The sequence below is a fragment of the Cheilinus undulatus genome, linkage group 9 (genome assembly GCF_018320785.1).
Source record: "Cheilinus undulatus linkage group 9, ASM1832078v1, whole genome shotgun sequence".
Taxonomy (NCBI): domain Eukaryota; kingdom Metazoa; phylum Chordata; class Actinopteri; order Labriformes; family Labridae; genus Cheilinus; species Cheilinus undulatus.
Window position 1 is genome coordinate 19125194 of NC_054873.1, and position 15312 is coordinate 19140505.

Consider the following 15312-nt stretch of genomic DNA (forward strand, 5'->3'; position numbering starts at 1 on the left):
TGATGCTGGCTGACAGGCCCTGACCACGGAGGCTCACCACTGTACTAATAATCACAATGAACAAAGCCAAGATTCCAATCTAAAGCCAACATCCTGTCTGCACTTAAATGAGTTTGTGAAGAGCTGCAGGGTGCTTTGTGTTGTATTAATTGACAGGAAGGTACTGCAAGTGCCTCAGTGTCCTCGACATACAGAGCTGTTCCTAAAAAAAAATCACTGGAAATTTCCCTTTCAGTTAATCCTACAGAGAACATGTGACTCACAAAGCTGATATGCTGGCATTGACCCAAACTCCCCCTAATTAGACCGCCTAAAGTTCCCAGGCAATTAAATTAGATAGAGATAGAAATTGATGATGCAGTTCTTGTACTGATTGCTGCATATATGCCACTATCTGAAATAAAAATGCACAAGACAAAAGTAATATAAAAGGTAAACTTTATGATGCTTAGGGTTTGTCATTCCACAAAAAGCCAAGAGAACTGTCAGTGACTCATTCAGCATGCAAATAAAATTTCTTAAAACTTTAATTCAAGCAGTCATCTGTGTTGATGTGATGTGTATGAATATCTACTGTCAAAAATGTATGTTTAGTTCTACCTTGGCATTGAACTCAGCCAGGAAGTCAAAGTGCTTCTTCAGATCAGTTGCCAGAATAGCCTCGATGACCAGGAAACGGAAACGCTTGAATTCCACATGGTCCAAGTTGACGAGGAAGTTGTACTCCGGCTGGGACATGAAGAGGTTCCAGGCTGAGGCAGCGTGGTGGTTTTCCAGGACAGATCGATCATTGTAGAGCACTGCCTGCAGACACAGATGATTTACAGTAAGAACTACAAATCTGTGCACATGAATAACTACAAAGTGATGTAAAAAGTAGGACTGGATAATCCTACAACAGAGGCTGGAGGTATACCGCTATTGACCATGTATACATGTATGCGTGTTGCTGACTGCTGTGTGTTCCCTGCAGTGGTTTGTCATGCTGACCGTGCACTTCCTCAAAAAATTAACTCAACGCTGACACAAGTTACACTATTAAATATTAATGCCTGCCCACAGACTGGACTAGGCCCCTGAAAAACCCAGAGAGAATTCATGCCTGTAGGATATTTACCCATACTTGCTTCTTTATGCCATTTTTTTTTGCCACTTTTAACCCATTTTGGCCACTTTTTAACTGCTTTTCACCAATATTACCGCCCATTGTTGCAATTCTTTTGCCACCTCCTGCTACCTTTCACCAACTAAGCCAGTGATTTTCACCAATTCAACCCATTTTCACCACCTTTAAATTGCTTTTCACCTATTTTTCCACCCATTTTTGCTACTTTTTTCTTTTCTTAACCCATATTTGCTGCTTTCTCCCATTTTTGCTACTTTTTAACAGCTTTTCACATTTTTAACCACCAATTTTTGCCATTTCTTGACCTATATTTGCTGCTTTATCCCATTTTTGCTACTTTTTAACTGCATTTCACATTTTTAAGCACCCATTTTTTGCCACTTCTTTTGTTGCTTTATCCCATATTTGCCTCCTTCATCTTATTTTTGCCCTTTTTAACCATTTTCATCACTAATGTTTTCCCATTTTTGCCACTTTTATCCCATTTAAACCTTTTTTGTTTTGCAATAATTGGATCACTTTTCCCTTTAAGTAATTTCAGTGCCTACCAAATTCTCTGTTATCCTGACATTTGTGCACAAAACAGCTTAGCTATGTAACTTTACCAAAAAATGTAATTCTGTTTTAAGAAAATGGGTTCCTCCTAACAATTCTCTGTAACCAGTAACCAGTGGTGCCACCAGTCGTAATCCTGTACACACTGAGCTTACAATTTATTACCGGTGTTTCATTGTTTTTTTTTTAAAAACAAACAAAACCGTAACAATAGCTGGTCATGTGTTTAATGGTTTTATTTATTCAATTTATTTCTTTTTTCTGTTCCTGAGTTACATCTTTGGCTGCGTCCACTCACAAACGCCAAAAAATGAATGAAGGCATATGATAGGTGTAACGTAACTTGTAGTAGTAGCAGTAGAATTTTAATTAAGATTTCTGGCACCAAACTGTTTGTAGGAAAAATGTGAATTTCTGGAGGGGTTTTTTGTGAATAAGAAGCGTCAGCCCACTCTGCATCAACACCTTAGATGACAACTTCGGAAATAGCTGAATACCCTACACATACAACTACATACAGTGACACCAGCCAGGTTTTTGAGATTTTATTCAGAAAATCTGTGTTAAAGGTTTAGTCTTTTTCTCTGATGGTGTCAATATTCAGTAGTGAGCACTCCTTTGGCTGCTTATCTTGGTCAAAACACATTAATAAAGTCTGACAGACAAACGTTTGAGTGGACTGACACTGATGAACTTTCATAAGGATAATGACATATATAAGGAGGCAATTCTGAAAGTTTGATGGAACAGGAAGATGAATAAATGATTTAATTTGGTAGCAATGCAGTTTGATTTTTTATTCTACTTCCTCATCTGGCTTTTTATTGTTATCTATTGATACATTTTGTGTCGCTATTTCAATTTCTTCTTGCACTGTCTTCTTTTTTTTCTTTGCATTTCTTAGAGTTACGTTGCCAAATTTGAATCAATTGCCAGGGTAGTTGCAGCTTTTACTTTACATTCCTCTGGAATAGCTTTATAACAGGTGTTTACTTTGTTTACATGCTCATGGAAGCATGGTGAATATAGTGGCTACCCCCATGGTAGCAATTAGCTTGGATGCAGCTGTAGAAAAGCGGGAATTTAATCAGATCTTGACAACATTTCAACAACAAGAGCAAAGTGGTACACTGGAAGCTTCTCTTGGAAGACAAGATGGTTTTGCACATCTCACTTCAGCATTACGTTTTAGCCAACGACAGCCTTTGCTGTTCAAATACCCACAGTAGTGTGAGCCTGTACAGCTCAGGTTAGCACTGGAGCTGCAAATGTCTACTATCTAAATTTGCCTTGTTGTTCTGATTGGCTTGCAATGAAGGTGACAGACAGAGCATTCGTCCAATTAACTGTTTTGAAAAGTCGTGCCCTTCCCAAACATTTTCAACAAGAGGTTTCCCAAATAAATGTGAAATATATCTATAATATGTTTATTTGGCATGCCACGGTTTGCACACCAAATATCATTGCTTATTTGAAAGCACAGTATTGTGTGAGTATTGGTATCTGCCATTGTCTGATTTTGATTTTCAGAGCATCTAGGATTTCAGAGACAAAGTTTGGACAAAAGAGATCAACTCTGTCTTGCCAAGGAAGGAGTAATTACTGAAACTGGGACACAGACTGATGATTACCTTCAGCTTTTGAATGATAGTGATATAGACAAATTAGAAATCAAGCAAAGCTGATTGACTGTTATAAATCAAACAGATTAAACAGATCAGACAGATTAAATCTTCTACTTGACACAATACAGATGCTGTGAGACTACTGTTGCTTCTGTAGCACGAGTACCTGTGGGGCGCTGGTGGCCACGAGGAAAGCATTGGTCCGCCCTGGGTGGTCGTAGTCGTGCATTGCTGCGGCCACATAGAGGGCCATGAGCTCCAGAGCAGGTATGAGTCCTGACAGGCAGCCGTAACCATCCTCTGACACAGTGTAGGTCTTTGAAACCAGGAAGCCCATGTGACTGTGCGTTATTCCACTGTCAGAGTCTTGTATAGGGAGAGCAGACAGAACAAGGACACAAACACATTATTTCACATACATATACCTTGACATGCTAAAAAACACTCAGATCCACTTATATGTAGATCAAAGGGCTGGCCCTAGTAAAGCATACAAGTGAGGTTATAAAAACATGAGTAAGAGGGAACTCTAATCTGCCTGCAATTTCATGCTGTTCTAGACTTCAAATAGAATTTGAAATGTCAAAGAAAGAGCCAAAAGCCTGAGAAAGATTAGATAAAGAGTGGGTAGGATAAGAACACACTCTCCTGCAGGTTTGACGCTCTGACATTAAAAATCCCCTCACTGTAACGCTGCAGGCACAACAGAAGAATCATAAAATCTGACCTACATATTGACAGTCTTCCAGAGAATCTATGGTTTTAAATATTCAGACACATTCGCATGCACACTACTACATAAATAGGACTGCATGTATGTACCTGCAGCATCAGACACACCTGAGTCACTGGCAGAGCCATGGTCTGCCATGAGGCTGGGCAGACCGGGCACAGGTTGCGTGGTGAGGTACCAGACTGCATGAAGAACATCTGTGGCATGGACCCTGTTGTGATCTGGGTCAGAAGACAAAACACGTCTGCTGAGTGTGTAATCTTCACCACCAGGTGGCACTGCAGGGCTACTTATGTTTTCTTGTAATAACATACAGGCTGCATGCAGGCCTATATGACTGAAAAATGGTAAAACATTTCCCTCTAGTGGACACTTTTGTCATTACAGATTAAAAAAAAAGTCATGGGTAAACTTAAGGACTGTTAAAGCATGAAGAGGAGAGGGATGTCCAAGCTTACATGGTATGTCTCTGTAACCGTTTTCAAGGGCATGGAAGTAGTTCATGAATTCTTTGACAGGGATTTTGAAGGTTTCAAACAGGCCGGTGTCTTCAAAGAGCCTGTAGGAGACCTGAAAACACAGAAATCTCACTGACAGATCACCAAGAAAGTTCTAAGAAGTTTGAAATATGGGAATTATTATAAACCTTGAGTCTTTGCAGATAAAATCATGCATCAAATTTGTTCTAATTTCAGTGTTGTGAAAGCATATATGGGCTTGTCTGTGCAAATGTTCATCATATTGCATGCAAAGGTGTCCTTTTAATTCAACTGTACCACTTATAATGTCTTAACTCTCTTTATTCTAATTGTCTTATTTGCAAATGACCGATATTTTTAGCACCCTAGCCCACTGGTGGACTCTCACCTGACTGAGGATGCGTCCACATTTCCCACTGGTTTTCTCCATCAAAGTAAAGATGGGGAAGTTCCAATTGTTTAGCTGACTCATCAATGGCTCCAAGTCCTCCATTATTAGCGGCTCCGGAGCCAGAATAGGTTTTTCCTGTTGAGGCGAAACATCATAAAGAACGGTGAGACAATGAACATATCGCACATTCCAATTCATCTGTGTGATTGTAAATCCGCTGCCTCTCATTAACAGCTTTATGTTGCATTAGAAGTCATTCTGTCCTTGCTTTACCTCTGGAGGTATTAGCGGGTGCAGGATGACATTCTGGGTGGGGTTTTTTCCCTCCTCTGTGTCCTCCTCTGTTTGTGCTACATCACTGCTGTCACTGTGGTTGGCTTCGTGGGTGCTGTCATAGTCTGATGACACAACCACTTGGTCTTCTGCCAGGGGAGGAAAAAACAAAGAGATGTCACCCTGCGGCTTAAGAGGAAAAATCCCCTCTAATCATGTCTTTAAGATGAGGCACACTGTCACGTTTTTTTGGGGGGTGTTTAATTCACATCTCAGTTATAGCCTCTCCCCCTAATCCTTCTCTATTATAACTAGTTATTTTCAGCAATTCTCAACAAGAGTATGACAGGGATAGTGATTTGTGTGTTATTTTCTCAGTGATTTTTGCTTTTGATCAAAACATCTTATAACAGTGACTCTCAACTTGTCTGACCACAGGACTCACTCTCACAGCCTTAGTGGATACTCAAATAAACTTGTGAAAATGTTCAACAATTCAACTAGATTTTATGAAAAATGTTGCTGTTGAGTAATTCAGGGAAAGCAATTGCACAACTGAGATTAAAGACAAGAATAAAAATAGTTTAAGGATGCTATTTTGAAGTCGAAAGGTGCGCGACTTTCTTATTTCAAGAGGTACACTATATGGACAAAAGTATTCAGCTGCCCAGTGTTAATTATCACAGCAATTTAAATTTTAGTCTTAGTTTTAGTCTTTAAATGAAATGCATTTTAGTTTTAGTCGCATTTTAGTCATTTCTAACCTTTTAAGTTTAGCCGACAAAAACTCATAACATATTAGTCTAGTTTTAGTCCATAAAAGCCCTCACATTTTAGTCTTTACTTTTAGTCCAAGTATTTCATTCTTGCCTAAATCTGGCACCAAATCATAGTAGTGTGTTCTATTCACTCTGCCAAACCTGGGGTCCCTGCTCTCTACAACTGAGAGGCAGAATAGATACAGATGCATTGTTTTTAGACAGATTCACCCACAGTGAAGAAATATCACTGACTTTTAAGTGTCCAACAAAAACTAAATTACATTTTAGTCTAGTTTTAGTCATCTTGATGAAAACTAAACCCACTTTTTGTCAGTTTTAGTCATCGCAGATCTATTTTTAGTAGTCTTAGTCTAGTTTTTGTCATGGAAAAAAAGGCTGTCGACGGACATTTTTAGTCATAGTTTTAGTCGGCGAAATTAACACTGCAGCTGCCTGACCAATACACCAACAGGGACATTCAATATTCAAATACATGTACTTAATATGGAGTTGGTCCCCCTTTTGCAGCTATAACAGCCTCAACTGTGATTTGTTGGAATTTTGTGGGAACTTGTATAGAGCATTTATGAGATCATGTACTGATGTTGGATGTGAAGGCCTAGCTTGCAATCTCTGTTCCAGTTCATCCCAAAGGTGCTAGATGGGGTTGACGTCAGGGCTCTGTGCTGGCTTTGCTCTGTGCTCTGTGACATGGTCATGTTGGAATAGAGAAGGGCCTTCACAAAACTGCTGCCACAAAGCTGGAAGCATAGCATTGTCTAAAATGTCTTGGTATTCCAAAGCATTAAGGCATTCACTTAAATAAGTGGCCTAGCTCAAACCCTGAAAAACAGCCCCATACCGTCATCCTTCCTTCACCAAACTTCACAGCTTACACAAAGTAGTCAAGCAGGGAATGTTCTCCCATCCACTAAACCCAGACTCACCCATCTGCCAAAAAGAGAAGTGTAAATTATCACGCAACAGAACACGTTTCCACTGCTCCACAGCTGAGTGTCAGTGTTCTTTACACCTCTCTATCTGACTCTCACAATAATGCCAGTGGAAGTTCAGAACTCTTCAGCTATGAAATCAGCAGAGTGTTGCCGACTTTTACACACCATGCACCTTAGCAGTCATTGTCCCCCGCTCTGTATGGCCCTCCATCTTGTGGCTTAGTTGCTGTTGTTCCTAATCGCTTCCACTTTCTAAAATCACTGAAAGTTGACTGTGGAATATCTAGCAGGGATAAAACTGTCATGAACCGTCAGTGACAAAACTCTTCAAAAATGACCTATTTTTTATCACAAATGTTTGCAAATGAAGACTGCATAGCTAAGTGCTTGATTTTACACACCCCTATGGTGGCAATGGGTCTGACTGAAACGCCTGCATTCAACAATTAACAGGTGTGGCCAAATACTTTTGTCCATGTAGTGTAGCTTATTCTCTATCCAGTAGCCACTGCAGAAAATGCTCGATAACCTTAGGCTTTAAATGTAAGAGATAGATAAGTCCATATCTTAAGAATACAACCAATATCAACTTATAATCATGGACAAATTAGTAACATGTCGTTAAATGAGGCTAAGGGCTTCTCTAAATAATAATTTTGCTCCCTATTTTCATGCACATATTTGTGACCCACTGAAAGCACCTCTGTAACCCACTTTTGGGTCCTCAACCACCAGTTGAGAACCACTGTCCAGTGTTGCAGTACAAGCTATTGGTATCAGAAAAACTGTCTGCATTGAACTGCTCTGGTAGCAAAATACTACACCAAAATAATTATGATATCAAAAAGGTATGACATTTAAACATTTTTGTATGCCCGTATTACGTATACTGTATATGTAAAAAAAAAGAGAAAAAGTGGCTTAATGGAGCTATTTCAGTGTCTAATATATCTAATGTTTTTGTTCAGGTTTCCTCTATAACAGGCCTTAAATACTTTAAATCACTGCTGAATTCATATAAGTTCAATCTTTTCTTATTTTCTTCTACACAGGTCTTTAATTCAATTTATAGTTTTTTTTTTTTTCTGAATGATCTAGCTTTTTTTTTTAATCTAGTTTGCAAGTGACCCCCTCTTTCTTCTAAAAAAATTGTTATGATTAAATGAATTTTATAAATTATTCAACCAATTTTAATGACTTGGGTATGTTTATGTATCTTTTATATTTTAACTTCTAAATTGTTTTGATGTTTTAATGTCTTGTTTTTTGCTCTGTAAAGCATTTTGAATAGTGGTACATAAGAATAATTCTCTATAAATAAAGCTGCCAGCACACTATGCACATTACTGGAGGACACCTCCAGAGGGCGCTCCAGAGTGCTCAGACAGGATATGACTCCCGATGAAAGAAGTTCAAGCTACAGATGTGGCGTCACTGAAGAAAAGAAATATGATTTCAAATGTGAGATCAGCACTAACATAAAAGTAACATCAATACTCTTTAGTGACACCAGGTGAGCTCAGGTGAGTGATGACTGGTGTACAGAACAGGCCGCAGACATCATCATCTCTGAGTGAACCTTAAGTGTTATCACATATTTTGATGGGCATGTTTGTCATTGTGCAGTGGCAATGATATATAACTGGATAACAGCAGACAGTAGTTGACCAAGGACATTTGAGGCAACCCCCCCCCCCCCCCCCCAAAAAAAAACATCTCAAACATCCAAACAAAGTCCCTAAAAATTCCATGAAATTTCTGGAAATTTCAGAAGGAAATTCACTTCCCAAATTTCAAATCAAATTTCCCAAACTTTGAATTTCTCTTAAAATTACCAAAAGAGTAAAACATTTCTAAGAACCCCCAAGAAAATTCCTGAAAATTTTAGGCAAATTCCCCAAAACTTCAGAGCAAATTCCACACACACACACACACACACACACATAAAAATCACAACGTCAAAGAAATTTACAAATAAATTCCATTTAATGTCCCTGGAAAATTCTACCAAAACATCTAAACAAAGTCCCTAAAAAATCCAGGAAAATTCAAGAAAATTTCAAAGGAAATAATCTACCCAAATTTTCAATCAAACTTCGAAAATTCCTTGAAAAAAGGAAAGGGAATTCTGTAAACATCCAAAGCAAATTATCTAAACAATTCTACCATGATTGACTTCAATGAAAGGGTAAAACATCCAAGTGGGTGTCTTGGAGCTGGAAGTGTCTATGACAGGGAAAAAGTAAGACTAAGTTCCTACCTGGCCGTGGTATCCTGTCTCCCTTGTCTAAAGAGCCCTCACCATGGCTCAGTCTGATGTAAGGTCTCCCACAGCTGTAGAGAAAAAGAGTTGACAGGTTAAGCACAGAAAATCAAATCTAGAGCGTGATATACTCAGTAATGTAACAATGGGATATCTGCTGTTGAGGTTGCATTTTGATGATGTTTAAGCAACACCAAAAGTAGAGCATGCATACAGAAAGATTTTAATGGAGAAAACCAACACAATCTGAAACTCATACATGTGTTTTCAAATGCATGTTGCATCATTTGCTAAATAGCAGATAGTTTTACAGAATATGGGGATAGTTGAATTACTGTGATCTCAGTAATGAAGCTTCTGCTGGTTTTGTTGGCAGAACAAAATGTTAAAAAGGGGTGCAAACACCAAAACCCGTGAAGATGGAGTAACTAATATGGAATTGTGCATGTATTTGTTAGTGGGGCACAAAGTGTGTGTGTAGCTGTGCCAAATGCTCGGGAATAACGCCATACACTACATCTGTCTTTGATGTTGAAGCAGTCATCAGAAGTTGTTGAGAAAGAGAACCTAATGGGACTCCTACTGTGCTGTCCCCGCACAAGCAGACGCTGCACGGATGTTTGAAGAGAATTCTCATTAATGAATTTAATGGATGCACACATTAACACAATGCAATGAGGATAAACAAGAAAACAAATGTGAAACAGTTGCCTGACTGGCGCTGTTATAAATGACTCATTAGAGATGTACTGAGCCCACCGTCTTCGAGATTTATGACAAATCAGCGTGAGATGGATTAAAACATTCACAATAATGGAGCGGAGAATAAATATTATCCTTTAGGTAAACAGCCCTGAGCCGGTCTTGACTGGTTAGTTAGCTGTGTGACACCGTGAGGAGCCTCCGGAGCTGCTCTCAACCGCTTTTCCATGTTTCTCCAGCGAGGCCGTCAAGCTGGAGGTGGTTCCAATTAAAATACCTCTCCCTAAATGTTGTAAAACCTGCCTTCTCAGGGCAGGAAATGCCTGCCGTTAGCGCACGGTGTCACAGGGAGCACAAAGGCCTGTAGTGTGTCTATCTCCTTCTGATAAATTGTTTCTTGAACACTCTCAAGCTGTACCCACCCTCCCTAATGGTCCCGAGGCCCCAACAAAGGCAGTTCTGTTGTATTTGCATGGCCCAGGATGGAGCACTGTGTGTAATGTCTAGCAGGTGTGGAATATAAAATAGTTTGATAGTTTGGCGGGCGAACAGTTAGTACATTATTGTCAGGGGGGTCTGGGCAGTCAGCGGCAGCTTGGCTTAAAAGGTTTACTTTTAATGAAAGTTGAAGAACTGGCACACATTCGTCCTATTCTGCTAATGCAGCAGAAAGGCCTCAGCTACTGACATGCAGCCTTCAGCTCAGAATGTAAATAAGACGGACATTTACAGCCCAGGAATCTGTCAGTCACATATCGAATGACTCTGCTTTTATCACAAAAAACTACTTAAGAGCAGTTACAGCAGTTAACACTAAAATTACAGCAATTTTACAGTCCCAGATCTGCAGAGGGAAGACAAATTATCATCTTGTATGGTTTCATTTCAGCCCTTTCTCTTCGCCGGAAAGTATGTTTGTTCAGCCAGGGAGACATCTCAGGTTCTGAGAGATGCTTAACAATGACAGTTAGGGTAAGAATGTTGTAGTTAAATATTGAAAGGATAAACTGTCTTGTATAGTTTGTTTTTTTGTTTTTTGTTTTTTTTCTCAGGCACAATGCATGACCCAATGATAATGACTTTGCAACCCACTTTAGGGTCCTGACCCACCAGCTGATGGGAGGATTTCCACTGGTTGCCACAAGGGTAATTATTATTTTTTCCTTCTTTACTCACTGTAGATCCTGTCCACCTAAAATGTAAAGATAAGCTGTCTAGGCAGTGTAATGTAACAACCACCTTATTCCTATCCCATGATACCTTGCATGAATATTGGGTGTGGCTTCTAGTTGAGACTATCACTGAATAAGGAGACAGTGTTTCCATAGTGACACGATGCTTATCCTGATTATTTGAAGGATTTATTTTAAATATTTGAAAGTCAGTTACACTTCAAATAGGATGATGTGATTATTTCCCTGCCCACAACTATCAAGAGATAGAGGACAATAAAGAAGTGCCCTTAAATAGCATATTTAGCTAGCTTTGTTAACTCCACATCAGAATTTATCAACAATTGTGTGAAGTCTCCTACAGCTAAATCAGTTTTATACTCTCCTGGTGTGGGTGTTCATGTCAGTCATGTCAGTCAGAGAGCAGAAGGCAGACTTTGTAACAATAATGTATGGAAATGAAGGTGATGGGTCATGATGGCTTGTACTCTGTTAAAAGTGGGTCTTCAGGGAAAAACAAGTTGGGAAACACTGATTTAGCAGACACTTTGTTGAGAATGACGTACATCTCAGAGTCAGTATAACAAAAGCAAAGATCTAAAGAGGAGGAAACAGCGTCAGTAAGTGCCACAAAGTGCTTCAAGTCCAGTTGAACGCAGGTGCAATCCTGCAGAGCTAGAGGCAATGCACATGGTGAATGTTTGTTTTCTAACACTACAAATAACATCAGCAATGAAACAACCAGTAATCAACAGGACACCCTCTATCATCATCAGTCTTCACTGACATTCATTACATCAATTTACTTTCAATTAAACAATGTTAAGTTCTGAAGAAACTGCTGCTGTAGCTTCATCCTGTTAGAGTCTCTCTCTACTCAAACAACCGTGATTGGTCTGGCCTCTCTCTGACTGAGAAAGAGCATTTCAGCTTGAAGATGTGTGAGATAACTGACATGGAACTGGCCAATCCATCTGCTTTGTGAGGTTATCATAAGCAGGCATCGGTATCACTTTCATTCTGTTTTCAAATCCTCACAGGAGCTTTTAATAGTTTGTTATGTGCAACAAATATACACCCATTCTTAGTTTAATTGCATAACAAACAAAACAAATGAGAGTGTTTCCTTGAAGGAAGTGTTAAACGGAGCATAACTATGTATAAGATATGTTTTGATACTGTTGCAAGAAAAAGTATGTGAACCCTTTGGGATTTCTTGGATTTCTGCATAAATTGGTCATAAAATGTGTTCTGACCTTCGTCTAAGTCACAACAATAGACAAACACAGTCTGCTTAAACTAATACTGCACAAAACTTTAATGTTTTCATGTTTTTATTGAACAAACACATGCTAACATTCACAGTGCAGGGTGGAAAAAGTATGTGAACCCCTAGGCTAATGACTTCTCCAAGAGCTAATTGGAGCCAGGAGTCAGCCAACCTGGAGTCCAATCAATGTGATGAGATTGGATGTGTTGGTTAAAGCTGCCCTGCCCTATTTAAAACACACACCAGTTTTGAGTTTGCTGTTCTCAAGAAGCATTGCCTGGTGTGAACCATGCCTGGCACAAAAGAGCTGTCAGAAGACCTACAATCAAGAATTGTTGACTTGCATGAAGCTGGAAAGGGTTACAAAAGTATCTCTAAAAGCCTTGATGTTCATGTGTCCATGGTAAGACAGACTGTCTACAAATGGAGAAAGTTCAGCACTGTTGCTACTCTCCCTAGGTGTGGTCGTCCTGTAAAGATGACTGCAAGAGCACAGCACAGAAAGCTCAATGAGGTGAAGAAGAATCCTAGAGTGTCAGCTAAAGACTTACAGAAATCTCTGGCACATGCTAGCATTTGTGTTGACAAATCTACCATAAGTAAAACATTAAACAAGAATGGAGTTCATGGGAGGACACCAAGGAGGAAGCCACTGCTGTCCAAAAAAACTCATTGCTGCACATTTGAAGTATGCAAAATAGCACCAGGATGTTCCACAGCAGTACTGGCAAAATATTCTGTGGACAGATGAAACCAAAATTGAGTTGTTTGGAAGGAACACACAACGCTATGTGTGGAGAAAAAAAGGCACAGCACACCAACATCAAAACCTCATCCCAACAGTGAAATATGGTGGAGGGGCCATCATGGTTTGGGGCTGCTTTGCTGCCTCAGGACCTGGACGGATTGTTGTCATTGATTGAAAAATGAATTCCCAAGTTTATCAAGACATTTTGCAAGAAAACTTAAGACCATCTGTCCTCCAACTGAAGCTCAACAGAGGATGGGTGATGCAACAGGACAACAACACAAAGCATAAAAGTAAATCAACAACAGAATGACTTCAACAGAAGAAAATACGCCTTCTGGAGTGGCCCAGTCAGAGTCCTGACCTCAACTCAATTGAGATGCTGTGGCATGACCTCAAGAGAGCGATTCACACCCGACATCCCAAGAATATTGCTGAACTGAAACAGTTTTGTAAAGAGGAATAGTCCAAAATTCCTCCTGATCATTGTGCAGGTCTGATCTGCAACTACAGCAAACATTTGGTTGAGGTTATTGCTGCCAAAGGAGGGTCAACCAGTTATTAAATCCAAAGGTTCACATACTTATTCCACCCTGCACTGTGAATGTTTACATGTTTTGTTCAATAAAAACATGAAAACATATCATTTTTTTGTGCGGTATTAGTTTAAGCAGACTGTGTTTATTTTTTATGTTTTTATTTTTGTGACTTAGATGAAGATCAGAACACATTTTATGACCAATTTATGCAGAAATCCAAGAAATCCCAAAGGGTTCACATACTTTTTCTTGCAACTGTATCAATAACTGACTCCAGGTATCTTTTAGATCTTTCTGTTATTTTGCATACTTGTTTGAAATTAAATGAACATTACATATTATATTTTTAATATAAAACATTTAGTAGTGTATGAACATAAACTGCAGGATGAAGTGCGGTTTGACTTTTTTTGTATTTAAGTGTCATCTATTTTTTGTTCAGATATAAATAAACTCAAAGTGTATTGTCAACAGTCTCTGAGGCAGAAAATGACTCTCATACACAAGCACCTCGCCATTCTCCAGAATAAACCTTCATCAAGTTAATTACCCTGCAAAGGAAAAGTGTATAAATTGCAGCACTGTCTGCTTGTTCTCAAAACAGTCCCGCTGCCTCTCCTCCGCCCATGTTGCTTATCTTAATGTATCGAGTCATGCAATAAGCTCCGACTGGCCTCGCGGCTGCGTTTTACTCCCAGATTTTAGACCCAGCCACTCACTCTGAGCTGGATGACAGATTACATTTGGTCCAGAGCCTAAACTGACAGTGTCCAAGCCACGATAAACACAGTAGTCATTATTTCTGCTTCCAGTAATCTACCTACTCTGCAGCCAGATGACGTGAAGGAGATAACAGCACAGTGGCTGGGGCCGAGGAAAAATGGACGGCATTCAAGCGCCCTCTTTTCACCGGGTCTGCCTGATAAAAAAAGGGCAGATATTGTAGCTTTGAAGTTGGTGTTGTTTGTTCTTAGCGCTGGACGTCACTGAAAGCTGACATGATGGAAAAAGGAAGGAGAAAAAATAGAAGCCTAATGTCCTAATTAAGATTGTAAAGATTTGATGATGGAGCAGAGAAAAAGCAATTGAAGCCATGTGTTCATTTTCTCCCAGGTGTTATTTCTTTTTCTACTTTTTACAAATAGTTTGAGCCTCAAAGTTTCAGAAGGGACTTACTTTATGTCATACATTTACAGTTTTAGGTTCTAGCCATCATTAATAAACAACAAATTAACAACTATTTACACAGGTAATAGCTATTACTATTAACAAACAGAGTGATGCTCAATCATGAAACTAGTTCACTCATTATTTGAAGTTTTGATGATCTAAAATAGTGAGTGAACTAGTTGAATCAATTATTTTGAGTTTTAACTCTTTTGTACTTGTGGTGCCAACACAACTTATTTCAACCTGTTTTATATATTTTCAAAATAAATTCCAAATTAAGATCTTAAGGGGCACAAGATACTTCTGATCAGATTTTGTCAAAATAAGATGCACATATTTATATATTTAAATCATAATTACAAACATAATGTATGATGGCCAGCAATAAAGATTAAAAATGCAGAGAAAGAAAAGCAATCTCAGAATTTCAAAGATTTAAAAGTTGGAAATTTAAAGGAAAAAACTTGATTTTTTCCATCCATCTTCTTCTGCATATCCAGGGCCGAGCCATGGTGGTAGCAGGTTGAACAAGTTGACCCAGACATCCTT

At 39.1% G+C, this 15312-nt stretch overlaps 1 protein-coding gene across 2 annotated transcripts in view; it reads right to left on the reverse strand.

Moving 5' to 3' along the window:
- Positions 1-15312, reverse strand: part of LOC121514953 (cGMP-inhibited 3',5'-cyclic phosphodiesterase A-like) — a 137005-nt gene that overhangs the window by 20322 nt on the left and 101371 nt on the right. Inside the window, exons 5-11 of one of the 2 annotated variants that reach the window (XM_041795417.1) lie at positions 9160-9233; positions 5183-5331; positions 4907-5044; positions 4498-4609; positions 4147-4260; positions 3473-3672; positions 601-804 (exon numbers count right to left, since the gene is read on the reverse strand). In XM_041795417.1, the coding sequence (XP_041651351.1) occupies positions 601-804; positions 3473-3672; positions 4147-4260; positions 4498-4609; positions 4907-5044; positions 5183-5331; positions 9160-9233 (991 nt within the window). Of the gene's footprint in view, positions 1-600; positions 805-3472; positions 3673-4128; positions 4261-4497; positions 4610-4906; positions 5045-5182; positions 5332-9159; positions 9234-15312 lie in introns of both variants that reach the window. The other variant, XM_041795416.1, reaches the window with a different exon arrangement.